The sequence below is a fragment of the Phocoena sinus genome, chromosome 10 (genome assembly GCF_008692025.1).
Source record: "Phocoena sinus isolate mPhoSin1 chromosome 10, mPhoSin1.pri, whole genome shotgun sequence".
Classification (NCBI taxonomy): Eukaryota; Metazoa; Chordata; class Mammalia; order Artiodactyla; family Phocoenidae; genus Phocoena; species Phocoena sinus.
In genome coordinates this window covers 78,486,186-78,505,522 of record NC_045772.1, presented here as the reverse complement: position 1 = coordinate 78,505,522, position 19,337 = coordinate 78,486,186, and the positions used below count along the sequence as shown (strand labels likewise).

Below are 19,337 nucleotides of genomic sequence, written 5' to 3'. Positions count from 1 at the left end.
ATTATCAGAGTATTTTATTTTATACTCCAATGTCTTTATAGAAACCCTCTTAGATATTTATGTAAAGGGGGAAGCCTAAGCTGGGAAGAATTCACTGGAGTAAATATCCTGAGAACTTACGAGTATGTTTTTGACAACCAGCTCTTATTGGTCTGTATATGCGTATTCAACTGTGTCACTTCACTGCATAATGTGTAGCAATGGAAATTTTTACAAGAAAACACTAAAAGTTAAAAGCAAGGTAGACTTAGACTCAAACACTGGAGTCCCAGATCTATACCATCTCCAAGGAGATGTTCACTGTCAAGAGAAACAAACAACCCCCCAAATACTGGGAGGGGTGAGTGAAATAAACAAGGGCCTAAGAAACACAACAGCTGACACCCATCTGCTGCTTACTTGAGGGCCGTTCTGTAGTGGTAGATGGCTTCCCTGTTCCGACCCTGGTCCTTCAGGAAATTGGCGTAGTTGTAGTGAACCTTGGCATTGTGGGGCAGAGTCTGAACTCCAGACCTAAAAATTAATAAATTTTAAAAAATGAGTAACAAAGAGTACTGCTTAAGAATGTTGTCAGTTTCTTTCATGTTTTACTCACAGTTTCATGAACCTGTATTTGAAATGTCCATTGCATCCATCAAGGCCAAGTCTTCCAAAATTTGTGGATTATATGAGTTACTGAACATGTTTCTGTGGAAAACAGTGAAGGCTGTGCACAACTGTGTACAACTAAACAAACACGCTAACTGCACGTGAAGCAGAGGTGGCAGAATGTGGTAAGAGATGAGTCTTTGGGGGAACAACCCGGCATGCTCAGGTTAATTCAGTTTTTTCCTTCCTTCCTTCATTTATAGCCTTCATTTTTAAAAAAAAAAAAAAATTGAGATTGTCTATAAAAATAAATCATCACAAGAGGAATGACTGTAGACTGACTTCCCTACTAAGGTTTACTGGAGATAAACATTTCCCATGTACTAAACTGGGGCTAATTAAAAAAAAAAATACAGGTATGATTATTCTACAAGTTGCAGATAAGGAAAGGAGGTTTTGCTCAGAAAGGTTAAAAACTCTGCTTAAGTGGTGAGTCTGTTAGTGTGCTCCAGCTGGTAAAATAGAATACCTGGGGAGCCCCAGAGGGTAACACTGAAGCTTTGAAGATGACACAAGGAGGAAGACACGCTGTCGTTTGTAACTGCCTCACAAAGTCACCCTGCACGAGATCAGATAGCTGGTAACTGGCAGGGAAGGGATTCTGACCCAAGGACTTTGCTCCTAGAGTCCCTGTTCCCTCATCTGCAGGGAGATGGTGGCAGGGGAGTGGTGAAGGTAGATGGGTTTGGGGGCTGTCTGGAAAGAAAACTCCTGGAACCTACATGGGTTAAACGCTGGAGTGGGACAGGTGATGACAGAGAGGAAGCAGAAATGATAACAACCTAGTTTCCGGCAACTGAACTTTAAATGCACTTCCTCTTCTAGGTGACATATTTTCATTTAATTTTTAATTCAAAGGTAAGAACACTAGGGGAACTCCATACAAATTAAACCTGTTAGGATAATACGTCAGGGTATTGTAAACTTTGTTGAATTTTTGTTGAAATAACAGCCCCTTAACGTTATAAACCAAGAAAAAAAGTGTTTTTAATTCAAAAAGAAATAAATTAAAATGTTCAAAGGCAAAAAAAAAAGCCCAGTCCCCTAGGACCAGCAAAGACTGTTCCACTTAAAATCCACTGGCCAAGTGGTTGAGGAACTCTCCAGAGGAGAGAATTTACAGGGAGTGTGGGCAGCTAGCAACAAACCCAAGGGCAGCATCACGTGACAGCAGCAGACTTCAACTTACACAGAGCTGTTATGGTGATGTGAAATGCACGGCAGTAGCTAGGATGTTTTGTTGTGTGTGGGGTGTGGCTGGAAAACAGATGGGCTGTAAATCTGTATTAACAGCAGTTAGATCCCAGATCCTCTTCCCCACCAGGCACATCCAGGTGACTATTTCCTCTATTCTTTCCCCATCCCAGCAAAAGGCAGGACGTTTACTCTCTAGAAAAGTTGAGTCAGAGAGATCAGGAACAACAGGTACAGTTGAGGGCCAGAAGAGCTGTACCTCCAAGGTAGATTAAGTGAAAATATATATTCTGAACAGTGGAATCTCCCTCACCCCATTATACCCATGTAAAACTCTGCATACTGGAAGCCAGGATTGGACTCCACGGAGGAGATTGGAGGAATCCTCTCACTGGAAACCACTAACCCAAGACAGAAGATTTACAAATGCTGCCATTTGGATGCCAGTGAAATCATCAATCTCCTTCAATTACCTTATGGTGAAGCTCACCAGCTAACACACAAAGCTAGAATTTTAATATAACATTTCAGATGGATATTACCCAAAGTACATTAGGTCATGGGGGCAGGACCAAGTTCAGAGTGATAGTAATGGCTTTTTAAAAAATCCAATTTCTATACAGGAAAGTGTCTGATTTTTCTATGCAGAACTAAATAGTGCATAGTACAGAGAGATTTTAAAGTAACTTTGATTTCAGCATAGATATAACTGGCATATTTATTGGAATTGATCCTCCCTTCTGTGTGATTAGCATAGCTGCTCTACTATGTTTCACCCGAGTTCAGCCTGTGGAAAAGCGTCCTTGCTAAGATGAGGGCATTGTTCAGTGATGGCAGGATGGAAGTAATAATATTTGTAGCAGGCAAGCAGGCATGGGTGGAGTAACTGAAATCCTAAGAACACACTGCTTTTCCCATTGTTGTTTTTGACCTTTATGTTCTCTCTATGATATTTTACTGCTATGTTTTTCCAGTCTCTCATTTTACAACAAACAGTTTGTGAAAAAAAGAAAATAAACAATTGACCAAAGACGAAAGTTTCCAGGTCACTCTGACTGGCCAAGCTGCTCCCTCCTTCCGGGGTCAGCCTCATCAGTTTGCTTTTGGGATGCTGTGATTGAGTCGTCCCAACTGTCTTAACAGAACGTGCAGCCTTACACATATTTACTCCATAAGGAAATGTGGGATTCATAAGTTATGGGACTGGATCCCAAATCCTATTAATAACTACAACAAGGATTATGAATTAAGGTCTCCCTTTGAACTCAGGATCTTAATCCATGCACTTTGCATTTCTCCCTCACACCTCTCGTTTGCAGAGGACTTGAAAAATCACAGCGATATCAAGCCACTTCTATCAGGTATCTCTCCAAGTTTGTAGAACATCAGTTTGTTTTGTTGGCATTACTGGAACAATAGGTCAGGAGAATCACCCCCCAAATTCCTGATTAGAAAACAAACATTTAAAAAAAAATGTTCAGCCAGAGGTTAACAGGAAAGGAAAGTAAGAATTTATGGCTCTCCTCAATTGTGACCCTGTTTAACCTGAGGTTTCCAATGCCACAATCAGGTTAGCCAGTGCTTATGGAGGCTCATTTTGAATCAAGTGCTGAGCTAAGCATCCATTTCCATGGGCTATCTCCTCTCACCCTTTCAACAACCCATCCGATGGGTAGTATTACTGTACCTCCCATATGATGAGGAAATTGAAGCTCAGAGAGATTAAGACCATTTTCTAAGGTTACAGACTGAGTAAGTAGTTGAGCAGAGATTTCAACCAAGATCAATATAAGGTCAGAATCGTTCCTGAAGTTGGTCAACGTTTGATAAACCAAAAAGGTACCGCAAGATACTAGAAACATTAGAATTTCACTGGTAAACAAACTATGGCCTGATGGGCCACAGACATATCAATGTGTTTACCTTTTTACATAGATGTCTTTGGCCTCTTTCCCGAGACAATGGCAGAGCAGCTGCAAAAGAGACCATAGGGCCCACAAAGCCTCAAATATTTACAGCCTGGCCTTTACGAAGGAATTTGCCAATCCCTGGTTTATGTTCTCTGCCCTGGGAGGTCTGCTTATCTCTCTGGCTCAGCAATTCAGAGAGGAGGAAAGAGAAATGTATTTCCTACAGGGAGGGAAGAAGATCTAAGCCATAGATTCTTAACTGGTGGTCCAGGGATCACTTAAGTAGTTCATGAATGGGATTAAGAGAGACCCCAAACTGGATGCAAAAGAAAACATGCTGTCTTTGTCTTTCTAAGTATTTTGAAGATTTGGGGGCATGGGAAGAAAAGATTTCATCAAATTGTGTTATTTTGGTACCAAAATATAAAAGTCTGGGCTGTCACTAGAAGCTATGCACTTACCCTCTCCTCAGGTTAGATAGCAGAATAATCTGTTCTGAGAACTAAAGAAAATGTACCTTGCAGCTATGATTATGAACATCTCTCATTCTGTCTCTGTCTGTCTCTGTCTCTCTGTCTTTCTCTGTTTATACTGGAATTAGCTTAAGTTAGAAAACATAAAGCAAAACACAGATGTGGTGAAGTATATGTATTCTTTGGCTTTTACATCGGATTTGGGTTCAAACCTGACACCTCCTTTTCACAGCGATTTCGTCTTGGACAAACTACTCTCTCTCTGAGCCTCTGATGAGACACAAGTGCTGGGTTCTTGTGCTTTTGTGTGTGAGGTTTTTGCCAATAAAAGTACAAAGCTGTGAGGGGGAACTTCCATCTGTATCTCCTAAAAATACATCACTCAGTGGGATCTTTTTTATGACAGGAGGCCTCAGCTGGAAACCCTGGAATTTGACTGAAATTTGGATTGTCTCTAACACAAAGGTCTGTCCTAAGATACTCTGTAAGATCGTTCATACTGCCAAGCACAACCACTCCATATAATTAGAGAGGCCTCAACGAGACCATATGACCTAGGATGGTCAATGGGTTGACAGTCTGGAACAGAGGAGAAAACAGAAACAGGGCCTCTGTCAAGGACATCACCTCATCTATAACTACTGCAACTTCTTCTTAGTTGGCCAGCTCTTGGTTTTGGCCATTATGGTTAATTTAGGCTTTCCTTATCCTTCCAGACTGAGCTCAGGTCTATAAGAGAATGGTCCTTGAAGGCTTGGGTTGGTCCCAGTCACCTGCCTGCACTTACACAGCACCCTGCTCTGCCTCTGTCTACCACCTGCTACATTACATTAAAATGTGTACATATGTCTGACTCCCATCCAGACTTCAGGCTCCTCTAGTGTCTCGTCCCACGCCCTGCTCTCTCATGTCCTAGAACACAGTGCAGAGCAATAATCGGAAAGCCTTACACAGTGTTTATCATACTGCCCTATGCGTCTTTCACATACTCCTTTATTCTTATAGTACATCCAGAAGATAGACACTATCATTATTCGAAATTTTAAAAGTTTTTCCTTTTTTAAAATTTATTTTTTAATTGAAGTATAGCTGATTTACAATGTTGTGTTCGTTTCAGGTGTACAGCAAATTGATTCAATTATACATATATACGTATATGTATATATATATACTCTTTTTTCAGATTCTTTTCCATTATGGTTTATCACAGGATATTGAATATAGTTCCCTGTGCTATATAGTACAACCTTGTTGGTTATCTATTTTATATATAGTAGTGTGTATATGTTCATCCCAAACTCCTAAATTTTAAAATAAAGGAACTAAGGCATGGAGTGGTTAAGTAACTCACCCACGATCACACAGCTATTAAACGGTAGAACTTGGAGGAAAGCCAGAAAACCTAATTCCAGACCCCACACCAGCCACTAATCCTATCTTGCCTCAAAGATTCTTGGTAAATGTTCAACTGATTTGAACATTACTCAGGAAAGATGAATACATATAAGCATCTGGTCTTGAAGGAAAAAGAATAAACTTAAAGCCTCAGATACTTAAAAGTTTCCCCAGGACATAAATAAATTATAACAGGAAAAGTTTTCTAAAAATTATTGATAGCTTTGATTTGCACCTTACACAAAATTCCATTTGATCACCAAAGGCCTCTCAAGACACAAAGTCTCTTTAAGCACATATGTGGAATGCCTGTGTTTTAGTAATCAACTGTTCACTTCCTACATGCTTCCATCTAAAAAACCAGAAGCCTCTGCATGCAAGGTCAATGAGCTTTTTGTTTTTCTGTTTTCCTTTTTTTTTAAATTGCTGGCATCAGCTGTACAGGGTTTGAACACTAACTTGTTATCCTTGAGATAAAATGCTGTCTGCCAAAATCCTTCCTCAGAGTTGCACTGATTAAGCAGTAAACATCATTAGAAAATACAATCAATCTTAGTACCTTTATTCAAGGAAAGGATTTAACACGGGGCAGAACCATTTTAAAGTTTCTCATAAAAGCACTGACTATTGAAAGTGAAAGAAAAAATGAATCAAGCCAACAGAAACCAGGAGGAAGTTATATTCCTGAACTTCCATGCCCCTGTGTTTACAGAATGACCTTAGCAGTGGGCAGTAAGAGGGAACAAGTCCATTGTAGTCTGTGAGAACTGCACTGAGGTCGGGGGTATGACGGGGACGGAACAGAATCGGAAGCCTAAAAGTGATATACAATTCCTAGAAAAAAACCCACAGGGCAACAGGTCCCTATAGTATCCCCTGAAGTAATGATGGTGACAATGATAATGATATAGTAACAGTAAATAAACTGATAAGATGTGCATGCATGCCAGACTAATTTTTTTTCTATTAAAGAAAGTTAAATTGCCAAATGGCAAAATCAGATATATTGTTTTAAAAGGTAGAGGAGTACAATGAACAGTTGTCTTACTCCTTCATTCGTTCATTCCCTCATTCACTCACTTCTGGCAGCCCAGAGTCTGTGTCCTTTTCCGGTGCTTGGGTTTCCTGTGGGGAATTCCCTCTTGCTGGGACATCTCAGTGGAAGCCCAGGGGCTCTGCCTGCCCTAACTCCCCCCATGGAAGTCAGGGGAGCGTCTTTGGCTAGTTCTGTCATCTCAGTGCCCTAGGAGGGACAAGGGGCAGGCACACGACCTAAGCTCAGGCCTAGTCAGAGGATTTTCTTTTCCTAGGACTGTGATGTGAAGAGAGAGAAAATCGGGGTACATTTACCCTCCGTTCATTCCTTTGCAGGTACCCAGGTCCCCTCAAGACAGACTATCCAGACACCTGTTTCCCGTCTGCTACATGCTTACTTCCTCACCTACTCCCCAATTCTGTGCGCTCTCCTACGCTCTTTCCATATTTTCTCCTTTTGAAAGTGATTCCAGCTCTGTTTCAGTTGTTTGCCTCCAAAGAATAAGTGTTGGGTACTGGCTGATTAGGGAACCAAATAAGAACCACGTTGACAGAACTGGCCAACTGGGTCATAAATGAGGACAGAAGCTGGAAGGGGTCAAAGACTGGGGACCCCTGGGAGACTGGGAAATACTGCTGGGAGACCAGGTGTGGCTGAGCCGCGGAGGCCAGGTGAAGGTCACCAGGGCTATGACATCAAGGAGACAGACTAAGCCCAGAAACACAGCATAATGAGCAACCTAAAGGACGTTTTATGCTTTACAACAAGTTAGGGCTATAAACTGGCATTGTTATATTCAGAAACAGCTTCTACACTACATAAAAACCTACCACAAGATGAAAAAGTCTTTCCCTTCCTTGCTCACGCTTAATGTTCAAAACAAAGCAACTAGATTACAGATCACAACTTAATATCCTGGAATATTCTGCATCTCTCTTCCTTCTTGCTGTGTGCTCACCTTTCTCATTCACTCAGCTGAACAATGCAATTAGACTTACTGACCAATCTTATTTTGTTGATGGCTGATTTTACAGCCCAGCTCATCATCAAGACTTTCCATCTCAATTCACAGACCCAAAAACCTTCCCATGAGCCTTATTTCCATTAATTCACTTACAGTGAGCTCCCGTAAAACTTTATATAATACCATTTAAAAAATTAAAGTTAAAACCCAAAATAAAATGACATCTTCCATTTAAAACTTTACTAAAAAACGTTTCTGGATGAATAAATATTGCCAGATCCATATCGCCTCGTTTGTTTGGAAACAAATGCGTCAGCAAAGAAATAAATGGGAAGAGATTCCCTTTTAACCCTCTAGTCATACCTGAATAGGGACTCTCTCGACAGCCAGATTTCATTCTGTTTCATGGTTTTCCAGGAGAAAAGCAGCAGCAGCAGCACAGTGGACACGCTCAGGGTGGCAGCCCCACAGCGATTCAGCCACGTGCACAGCTTGTTCATTCCATGCACGAAAAGGATGCAGTAGCCCATGCTGGAAAACAGGGCAGAGAAGCAAGTGACTTTGGGGTGCAATAGAGGCCCCTGAGTGTTCCATCCCATGCAACTAACTTTTCAAACAGAGCTTGTCCTGTGATAGAAAACACAGACATAACCCGCCCTGTCTGACACATTTCCACGTTAGAGCTCAAATGGGCTCTACCGGCACACTGGCTAGTTCTCTGGCACAAGTGTGGAGAATGACAGGTTCATCTTGCAGGCTCACATTGCCCTGAATTTCTGCAGCTCAGGCATCCAGAAAAGTCCATCCTGTGTGTCTTGGGTCTTGACTGGACCCTCTGACTCAGGCTCCCTTATGTTCCTGACATTGTATAACCCTACTGGCACCATGTGTTCAAATTTGGACCCTGAGGCTTTGTGGGAGACAGTCCCTGGGGGAGACTATCAGGTCCTGGAAGGGATGCTGGTCACCAAGGGGCATTGATTTTGGTCTCCAGACGTGCCACCTAGTATATCCCCATTCTGGCCAAAGTCCTTACGCTGAAGGAAGATCCTCCCACCGGCGGGCTTCTGAGGCTCACAGCGTGCAGCCTATCACAGACAAGCTGCACTGATCCGATTCTCATGCTGATTCTGGCTCAGCTTTCCCAACAGACACGAAGGATCCCTCACGTTATCGGAGTGGGGCTTTGGCACATTGATACCACATCTCTAAAAGCTTTGGCTTGGTGGATGGAATGTGGACCCTCGCATCACCTGTGCACCTGCAGAGAGGCTTCCTGCCTGCCAACTGGCCTCAGAAAAACATATTTAGTCTGTACTCATTATGCTGTGTGTATTTTAGTCAAAACTCATTTCTTTCCAAAGACGATAATACAAATTATTATAGAATATTTTAACAATGAAGCAAGCTTGTGTAAAGAAATCCTATATTAGTCAGACACTAATACTATAAGAAGCCCTAAATTAATATAACTCATTTACTTGTTCAATTAATTATTTGTTCTCTCTCTAGTATGTGACTGGCAGTAGGCTGAGCACTAAAAATACAATTATGAGTAAAACACAGATTATGTGCCTGCCACTGTCACAGGCACCAAGAATGTTATCAGTGGGTAAAACAATCATTCCTACCCTCCTGGAACTCACATGGATGGGAAAACAGCCACCAAGCAAGTAAGACCCAGAGTAGGTCACACTGAATATGATACGTTAGGTGGAGAAAAATCAAGCAGGAAAGTGAAGGAGGGAGACCAGGAGGGGAAGGAAGGTGAGATATTCATATGGGTGGTCAGGGGAGGCCTCATTGAAAAAGTGACATGTGAAGAGCGTACTGAAATGCAGGGGGCGCACCCTGCAGGCACCCAGGTCCCCAGTGCCCGCTCTCTTCTCCCCCTGCGTTCGTAAAGCAGCACCTCTGAGGAGCAATGTTAATCGAGCACATCTTATGTGCCGAGTACATTCTCTACAGGAGCTCAGTTCATCCTTATATCCCTGGGGGTCACTGTTAGCAGCATTAAACTCCTGAAGACACTGAAGAAGAGAAGCGAACGCACTTGCTGAATTCCGTCACACAGCTCATGTCCAGTAGAGCAAAGACAAAACCCCCGGAATTCCAGATTCCAGAGCCCACACTCCACCTGCTGTCCTGACATTGGGGTTCTGCCTTGACTGCTGTGTTCCTCACACTTTATCACACAGCTTCACCTACTTCCTTCCCAATCACTCCATACATGACATCTCAATGGTCATTAACTGCCTCCTTGTAGGAAAGAGCTGCCATCTGGCAGAGCGGTGGGGAAGGGAAACACTGGGATTCCAACAGCTCCAGAGCAACGGCCACCAAGTGGCAGAACACGAGGATAATGAAGATGACAGCAACCAGATCAGCTATTTTGTACGTTTGCACGTTTGTTGAGTACTCCCTACGTGTCGGGCACTGTGCTAAGATCTTTATGTGGGCCTGTCCAATACTTGTAGCGTCTGGAACAAGGACAGTACTGGCTTTAAATATATTATCTAATTAAAAAACTCAATCCTCAGTATCTCCCACTTCATAAATGAGGAAACTAAAGCTTAGAGGACTTAAATAACTTGCCCATAGCTCCAAAAGCTAGGAATAGAATCAGATCAGAAGTCCCACGGCCCTAACGCTGTGCTATAATTCAGGAGTGGGCAAACTTTTTCTGTAAGAGGCCAGAGAGTAAATATTTCAGGCCATATGGGCTCTGTCCTTCCTAGTCAACTCTATCTTCGTAGCAGGAAAGCAGCCATTGACACTTATGTAAACGAATGGGCATGGCTGTGTTCCAACAAAATGTATTTATAAAAACAGGCGATGGGCCAGATTCCACTCACAGGCCACAGTTGTTGAGCCCTGCTACAGCCAAAACGAAGGAGAATACCATTCCTTCCACTCAGCACAGGCATCGGGATCAAGTAACATAATCATTTTTTTTCAGAAGTCCTTGTATTGACATATGGTTTAAAGAAATGCTAAGCCATATAAAATCATCTCCACTTAAGTTTGCAAATTTCTTAGAGGGTATCACATTCTTAAAAACTTGAACACAATATCAGAGATTAAGATGCTTCTCTATTATGACATTTCATCTTTCAACATCTGCTTTACTGCAGATCTCAGCTGCAGGGGGGAAGGACTGCTCTCTCCATTACTGGGGCAGGGCAAGTCCTCATTTTGAAAGTGGAAAATCAAGCAAATGAGAAAATACATACTTTTCTGACCTCCAGGGAAATGAAACCAGACTCCAGTTTGGTCTGCTTAACCTGGTTAAGGAAAATCTGGGCTCTGACCAGAGACCTCCCCAGAGAGCCCAAAGGAGTCAGTGTAAACCACTGACAACTGCCATCATAACCTGGAGAACCAAGAGCCCAGCTGGCTGCTGAATGGCTTAGCTCAGTACCGAGAAACATTTTCAAAGCACGCTTGAGAGGCACCATGGCTGTCCCAGAGAAAGCAGCACAGAGATGATCTCTTGTTCACAGGCCACAGGGATCTCCAATTTTGAATGTATTTTACTGACAAGCTGCTCAGCCCACAGTGCTTATAAAAACTAAAGAAAGCTGCATCTCTCCTTTAAAAAATGCAAATCCAAAGAGAATTGAATAGGAAATATCAATCAACAACGTCTGTCCTTTCAAATTTGAATAGAAAATGTTTAAACCTGTTGTTTGAGAACTTTGAGTAGTTAGTCGTCGTGTAGATAGTACAAAGGTACTTTCACGCTCTTAAGTGATAAAAGAACAACATTTCCCCTTCCCATTTACATCAACCCTGGAGAGATGACAATTTTCTGTGACTGGGCCAAGTATTTTATGATGTTTGTTACGGCTTTACTTTTTGTTTTATTATATGCAGCAAAGAGAAGTGTTTTGCTATTAAGTAGAATTGAAATTCTACCTTTTAACTTAACAAGCTCAAACAACCCACTGAGAGTATCTATAAATAGCATTAATGATACAAGACAGACACATTCTTCCTATTTTATTACTCTAAAAAATTCCCAACTTTAGATAGTTTAAATGAAACATGTCCCTAATGAACTTTATGTTGATCTGTTGAATCCCCAACTGGCAAATTATCTGACCTTCAGATCTTATTCTGGTCTCATGGATGTTGACCCCAAATGGTTAAACAAAAAAGCCCTGGAACCATGAGCCCCAAATAGGTGTTTGACGCTATAGCACAGGAAGCCCCAGGGAGACAATGGTGGCTCCTCAGATCAGATTGAACCTGGAAGCTGGTCCAGGTTCATTAGTGTCCCCATTTCTTGCCTTTTCTTTTTTATCTCAAACATTTGATGGATGGGGAAATTTCCCAAAAGACTGAATGCATGTGGATGTGAGTTTATTCACATTCCAAGAAAAAGGTATCTCTCGTGCATTTCCTTAACTCCCCATCCTAGGGGTGCTGGGCTGGGTATGAAAAGCTTCTTTTTTTTTTTTTTTTTTTGCGGTACGCGGGCCTCTCATTGTTGTGGCCTCTCCCGTTGCGGAGCACAGGCTCCGGACGCGCAGGCTCAGCGGCCATGGCTCACGGGCCCAGCCGCTCCGCGGCATGTGGGATCTTCCTGGACCAGGGCACGAACCCGTGTCCCCTGCATCGGCAGGCGGACTCTCAACCACTGCGCCACCAGGGAAGCCCTGAAAAGCTTCTTTACATTTACTTCTCCATAAATAGATTTGTTCTGTTCTTTTCTCGGCATTACCTATGGAGCAAACTGGGAGAAAAACCCTTTGCTTTCACCTTCTGAGAGTCTGCTAATTCTCTTTTACCTCTTTGAAGATGACATGCTTCCTCTCAACCTCCCAGCTCACCTACCAGCTCTAAAATTTATGAGACCTCCAGTGGTAAGTAAGGCAGGGTCTGAATCAGAAAAAAACCCGTTTGCCTCTCAATTCTGACACTTACTGTTGTTTGATTTCAGACAAATTATTTATTACCCGGTTCTTAATTTTCTTATTTTGTAAAAGGGAATAATAATTTTACACTGTGCACAACTGATGATACACACTAAACAGTAAATAGCATTAATATTATGTTATGATAATAATAATATTATTAGGACATTATTTTCTGCTAAATAGAGTAGAAGGCAGGAAAGGTGCAGAGTTTACATGTATTCCAGGTGGAAACAGATAACTCTGTATTTGGCTCCTGTAAATGTAGTAACTTCCTAAGGTAACTAGAGCACTACTAGGTGTAGTGGAACAAGTGTTCTGGTGCAGACTTTGGGGGTTTGCAGCGAGGAGAAGGATTTCATTGGAGAATAAAGAGTCTAGAACTGGGTCTAGAAAGCTGGGTTCTTCTCTGACACTGGTGAGCTCTGTGCGACAGATTTACTTACAGAGCCTGATCTGGCCTTAGTTGTTTGTATTACAAGGGCTAAATATTGCCTGCCTTCAAGGCAGCTTAAAATACAGCTACCTTGAAAGGTTGTTGCATGGAGTAAATGAAATAATATATGTGGGTGTGCTCTGTGAACTGAATACAAGGTATCAGTGTTCTCAAGGGCAGTGTCTATGTGTTCATGTGTGTATTACTACATCAATAAAATACGTGGTAGATCTGTAAATACACCTCAAGAAACCTAGTTTATCAAAGTCCAGATTGACCCAAACTGTCTAATTTACAGGACAACTGTAAGTCTTTTAAGAGCATCCACCAAGAACACCCTTAAAACTTCAAAATACCTTGTACGATATTGTTGGCTTCTGAAAGGTATGACTCATACATCATTTTTATAGAACAAAATACTGAAGAAAACAAGGTACACTGGTCATATGTGAAATACATATGGCCACATACTTAAGTTAATGAACGCTCATAAACCTCGACCACAAAAAGCACTAAGCAAATCTTCCCTTAGATCCATTTCAAATCTTTCTCTATTCTGTCTATTTTGTGAAAGTGAAGGAAATGAAAAACATAAACTCTTCGGTGAATTAACGCATAATGAAGAGGCTTTTGTATTCAACTTTGATAAGAAACAAAGCGTTAACTGTTTGGAAGTTTGGGCCAGTTTTTAAGGCTAGAGTACTGTTTTATTCATTTTTGCATGTAAGAGGGGCTGCTTCCTAAGTGTGATTGAACATTGCAGTGGAAGGTACCGGAAACTAACATGGAAACAAAAGTGAACTTAAAAATGAATCAATCCAAGTCGAGCCCAAAGATGACTTATCACCAGGAGTACTGTCCATACTCAGAGGGCAGTGTTTCCCTTCGCAGGCACCTTCACCCGAGCCTGGCTTACTTCCCTCTCAGCCTGGTTCCAGTAGCCACAACAAATTTTCCATCTGGGCCTGAGAGGCCTTTTGGCCAAAGCCAACCACCTCCCAAGTCACGCTGAATCTAATTCTAAAAAGCCAGAAAAACAACCTTTCTCAACCCTCGTACAGTATACTCAGCTCTAGGACCTAAATTCTGCCATTTCTTCCGTAAACCACCATATTCTAGAGTCAGGCATCTTCACTTTTGAAGCAAAGGCATTAATGGACAATTCACTGTTGTTGCCGTTCCCTCGTCTTTTCCCCTATATTAGCACAGACCTGACTGTACATGCTGTGTCATATGTCCAGTGTTCTTTAATTTTCTACAATACTCTCTAATGAAGCATCTATTTTTCTGGGTATTATGAGAAAACACAAACATACAAAATGGTGGTCCCAACTCTCATGAGGGCAAGACAATCCAGGTTTCTAAAATAGTGGGGAGGATATTTTAAGATTACTAAAATTTGTATAAGAAGTCACTGGTTTGAGATGTATTTCCCAGCACAGAATCCAAGAGCAAAGGAAAGAAATAGATTCACTAATAACGACAAGGGGTCTTAACGGAAGGGAGGTTGAAATGGCAACACTTAAATCCATTCACACCCTCCAGGCAGGTGACTGGGTGTGTGATACCCACAAGCTAGTCTCTCCTCCACTCCCAGGGGCACGTTTCATAACCTCCTCCAGTTTTCTGTTTCAGAATGCTAGCCTGCTAAGTTAGGGGTGTTCACTTTTTAAAAAAATTGAGATATAAGTGACATATGACATCATATTAGTGTGAGGTGTACAACATCCAGTTTTCTGTTTCAGAATGCTAGCCTGCTAAGTTAGGGGTGTTCACTTTTTTAAAAAATTGAGATATAAGTGACATATGACATCATATTAGTGTCAGGTGTACAACATCATGATTTGATATTTCTGTATATTGCAAAATGAGCACCAGAATAACTCTAGTTAACACACATCACCTCACAGTTACGATTTCTTTTTCTTGTGATGAGAACTTTTAATATCTAATTCTCTTAGCAACTTTCAAACATACAATACAGTATTATTAACTAAATATTACACGCCCAGGACTTATTTAACTTATAATTGGAAGTTTGTGCCTTTTGACCCCCTTCACCCATTTTGCCCACCCCTCATTCCCTGCTTCTGGCAACCACCAATCTGTTCTCATTGTCATGAGCTGAGTTTTTTTTTTCCTTTGGGGTTGTTTACTTTTGAGCGCATGAAGTTAAAAAAGAAAACAGAGGTTTATAGTACTGAAGGAGGAGGGGGAAAAGGGCTGGGAAGGAGAGGCCTATACTCTGCTACGTTGATTTCCTTCCACTTTGACTCACCCAATCTCCTCATTTGTACAAGGCAGACTGAAATAATGACTTGCAATTACCTAGCATAGCTTACAGCAATTTGCACATATATTATTCCATTTAGTCTCATCTGAATTCAGATTCTACTCTCCAAATTTTACGTTCAAATCCTGGTTTCCAAGACATTTGCTGTTCTCCATTAAGGACTCGGACATAAACATTCATCTTTTATAACTAACAGGGTTCTCTAATAGTAAGGCCATGATTCCAGTCTAGTAAATAACTGTTCAAGTTTATCCTCACTTTGTGCCGTTGGCTGAGCACAATTCATTGAGCACAACAGATTGGCCAACTGATCCTCAGCCCATGAGCACACTGACCTCCTCTCAGCTCACTCATTCCTACCATTGCTCTGCTCTATGTGACCTACAATCTCCAGTTTTGTAACACAGTCAGTTAAGTTCCTCAGCAAAGCCCTGCTGCTTCCTTCCTGGAAGGAAGAACTCATACAGCACTCACCCTCACCATGACCTGGTGACCATTACCAAGTCCCGTGCAGCCCCAGGACCCTCCCTACCTGGGCACTGCCCTGGAAAGTAGCCCTCACCGGACAAGGTCTACCTCCCAGATCTCATTCCTCTTCTGAGTTCAGGTCTCAAGGGGTTGAACACATTGAAGTCAAATCTTCCCATCCTTACCCCATGGTATACTGAGGAACAACTTTGATGGACTTTTGAAAACCCAGTGTAGGGGGACAGAGGGACACACTGGACTCGGTACCAGTCACCCTGTGAGCAACCTTACCTGTGCTCTGAGCCCGGTTTTGATATTAGGCTTCAGCACAATTCCTGAGTCTCTCCTCACAACTTGATACGGATACACGAACGTCTGACCTGTTCTCATGGCTGCAACCTCTCTTGATAAGCTGCCTGCACCATGGCCCCGGGGACGGGGCATTTGCCATTGCTCTTGTTGCCCTGCCCCAGTGGTTAGGCTCCTATTTCCTACTGGCCCATACTCCTCACTGATGCTCGTCCGTGGGAACTTCTAAGCAACACATGTTCCTGATGCTTATGAGGACACCCTATCAGCTCACGGAGGAGGCCCCACACCAGTGCTGCCCAGACCATCCCCTAGTGCCCACTGCCAGGCCCTTCAGAGAGCCTGTCCTCGTGGCAGATGAACTTCCTCTTTGCTCCTGCTTCCCCCCAGGGGACATGTCCCCCTTGCCCTACTTGGGCATCTTGCTGAAACTGAGCAGGACGAATATGTGTTTCAACTCCTAAGAGGAAAAATTCATGCTTTCCACAAGGTTATTCTAAGTCACAAAGAGTTGAACTTGGGAGCTGAATGGGACCTTCGAGACCATGCAGCACTATGGTAACTGGAGTTCAGATTTCCCAAACCAGCAAAATGTCCAAAAGGAGGGAGTTGGGTGGGAGAGGAGGAACTAATGGAGGGCTGTATATCCCCTCCTGCTCTCGTCATGCAGGAAGAGAAAGGATATTTTAAATTTATTTATTTTTATTTTATTTATTTTTTATTTTTGGCTGTGTTGGGTCTTGCTGCGCGCGGGCCTTTCCCGGTTGCGGTGAGTGGGGGCCACTCTCCGCTGTGGTGCGCGGGCCTCTCACTGTGGTGGCCTCTCCCGCTGAGGAGCACAAGCTCTAGGCGCGTGGGCTTCTGTAGTTGCGGCTCTCGAGCTCCAGAGCGCAGACTCAGTAGTTGTGGCGCACGGGCCTAGTTGCTCCACGGCACGTGGGATCCTCCCGGACCAGGGCTCGAACCCCTGTTCCCTGCCTTGGCAGGCGGATTCTTAACCACTGCGCCACCAGGGAAGCCCGAGAAAGGATATATTAATACCAAAAATATAGGAAACATATAATTTCATAATTTTTTAAATGAATTGATTTAACTTTATGAAAAACTCACTGCATTATCTCTCTTTCTCTCCTCACCCCCCAGTTTGGCTAGTTCAGAGACAACTGTGGCACAAAGATCTAAGCAACATTAGGGGATTACCGGGCAAGGCCAACACTCAGGTTTTACAGATACGAAAGTGAAAGTGATTCCCCCAGGACAGCCAGGCGGCACAGGACAGACTGGGCTGTGCTGATTCCCAGGTCAGTTCTCCTTCTACTGGGTTTGCTAAAGTAAGGTTTTATTGATATCAAATGATTTCTCTGATGATTTGAGTATTTGGCAAAACTTTGATTCGCTCCCAAATAATCATCACTCTCTTCCAGCAGCTCTGAAGGAGCATATGCATAGATGGCTCATCAGTAGGGATCCCCAGTGTCAGATAACAGGGGCAGTGTTCTTTCAGAGGTGACATTTCTCACTTTGCATCCTGAGGAACAAATACTGCAGTACTGTTTCAATAGCAACCTGTGTAAGATTAAAAATTCCATTTAGAATTAATAGGTGTGATTTGAAGGTATTTCTCAAAATTGAATATGGAAAAGAGTCACTTGTCTTCCATTTCTCCATGCCTGATGTGTTCATTAGCTTAGGAACTATACAAAACAATGGCATCTCTTTCTAAGAGTAGGGCAATTTAAAAATTTTCTTTCTTCCCTCAAACACAGGTGGTCTAACTTCTCCTTCTGTGATCCCAGTTTTTCTTGATCAGTTCCAACCACATTATTGGTTCTGCCTTCACTTACTTCTGTCCGTTCTTTTCCCCTCTCCACTCATTCATGTTTTCTTAAAGTAGTTTAGGAATTTGCTCTTTGGCACTGAAGCGAATAAATCACCCTTAATCTGGCATGTGAATGGATCTCTGATCACATTCTACAACTTTACTGGAGAGCTCTCAACAACTATTTCTGCTTCATCGATTCTAAGAAATTTTAGTCCTTTGAAGCATTCTAATGTGGTTTTTATAAAATACAAAAAAGTAGCCATTAAATTATACGCTTCTCTTGAGATAAGAATAAGAGATCAAAACTTCTGTGAAAGAATGATTTAAGCCCCAAACTCTCCTGCCTGTTCAAAAAAGACATCCATAAAATTGGTATTTATCACCAGAAGAAAAGATTATTCCAATTTCTTTTGGGGGTAAAACTCTGACCCTAAAGCCATGCAGTGTCAAATAAATTGCCCATTTCTGTCCCTTTTTTTTTTTTTTTTTTTTTTTTTTTTTTTTTTTTTTGCGGTGCGCGGGCCTCTCACTGCTGTGGCCTCTGCCGTCGCGGAGCACAGGCTCCGGACGCGCAGGCCCAGCGGCCATGGCTCACGGGCCCAGCCGCTCCGCGGCATGTGGGATCCTCCCGGACCGGGGCGCGAACCCGCGTCCCCTGCATCGGCAGGCGGACCCCCAACCACTGCGCCACCAGGGAAGCCCCATTTCTGTCCCTTTTATCCACAGATTTCAAAGTGCAAGTGAGAGGCAGGTGATATTTTGGGTCTGTGCTAGGTTAGGATGGAGGGAGAACAGAAGCTAGAAGATTTAAGTGGCTTGTTCATTGTCAGGCAGAAAGGCAGAGGATGAAAGAGCACTGTTGGTCCAACTCGTTCTGGGCTTTTCTTGTAAAATGGCCAAACCAGCTCCCTGGGATATTTTAATACCAAAAATATAGGAAACTCGCCTGGGCTTCAGTGAGGGTAGACGTGACCTCTGTAGTGTTCACGGATGGGATCCCAAGGCTAGAAACTTGCTCCTTACCTTGAATATTTAATGAGTAGGAAGTTCACCTACCAACTGAGCTTTCTATTTCATCTTCCCCCAGTTTGCTGAAGTTTTCGAGACAACATGGATTTTCTGCATAAAGATGATGATCTGAATTTTCAAGAAAGCCACAGAGTACATGTTTTCCTCAAAGTACTTGGGTACGAATGCTATGGAGAATGGCTCTTTCTTGTAGGTCAATAATGGAAGGAGAGAAGAGAATCTTCCATGCAGAGAAGATTCCCGTGTGTATAAAAGGCTTGGACACATCCTTCAGCATCGTGGAAGCCAGCGTGTAGGTTTATTAAATGCACCGGGCATCACCTGGTGCTCTGGCACCTTCCAAGGAATGCCTGCAGCGTCTGCAACATTCTCTGCAGCCCTGAGGAAGATTCCAGCAGCTCCTTACCCAACTGTCTACCATTCTCCACTGAGATGGGGGAG

General features: G+C 42.7%; 1 protein-coding gene across 4 annotated transcripts in view; it reads right to left on the bottom strand.

Annotated features, from left to right (window-relative positions):
• The window catches only part of TMTC1 (transmembrane O-mannosyltransferase targeting cadherins 1), a 264,581-nt gene that overhangs the window by 67,926 nt on the left and 177,318 nt on the right, over positions 1-19,337 (bottom strand). For 3 of the 4 annotated variants that reach the window (XM_032646464.1, XM_032646467.1, XM_032646468.1), the window contains 2 exons: positions 7,984-8,151; positions 400-513 (listed from right to left, as the gene is read on the bottom strand). In XM_032646464.1, the coding sequence (XP_032502355.1) occupies positions 400-513; positions 7,984-8,151 (282 nt within the window). The remainder of the gene's footprint in view (positions 1-399; positions 514-7,983; positions 8,152-19,337) is intronic. The other variant, XM_032646465.1, reaches the window with a different exon arrangement.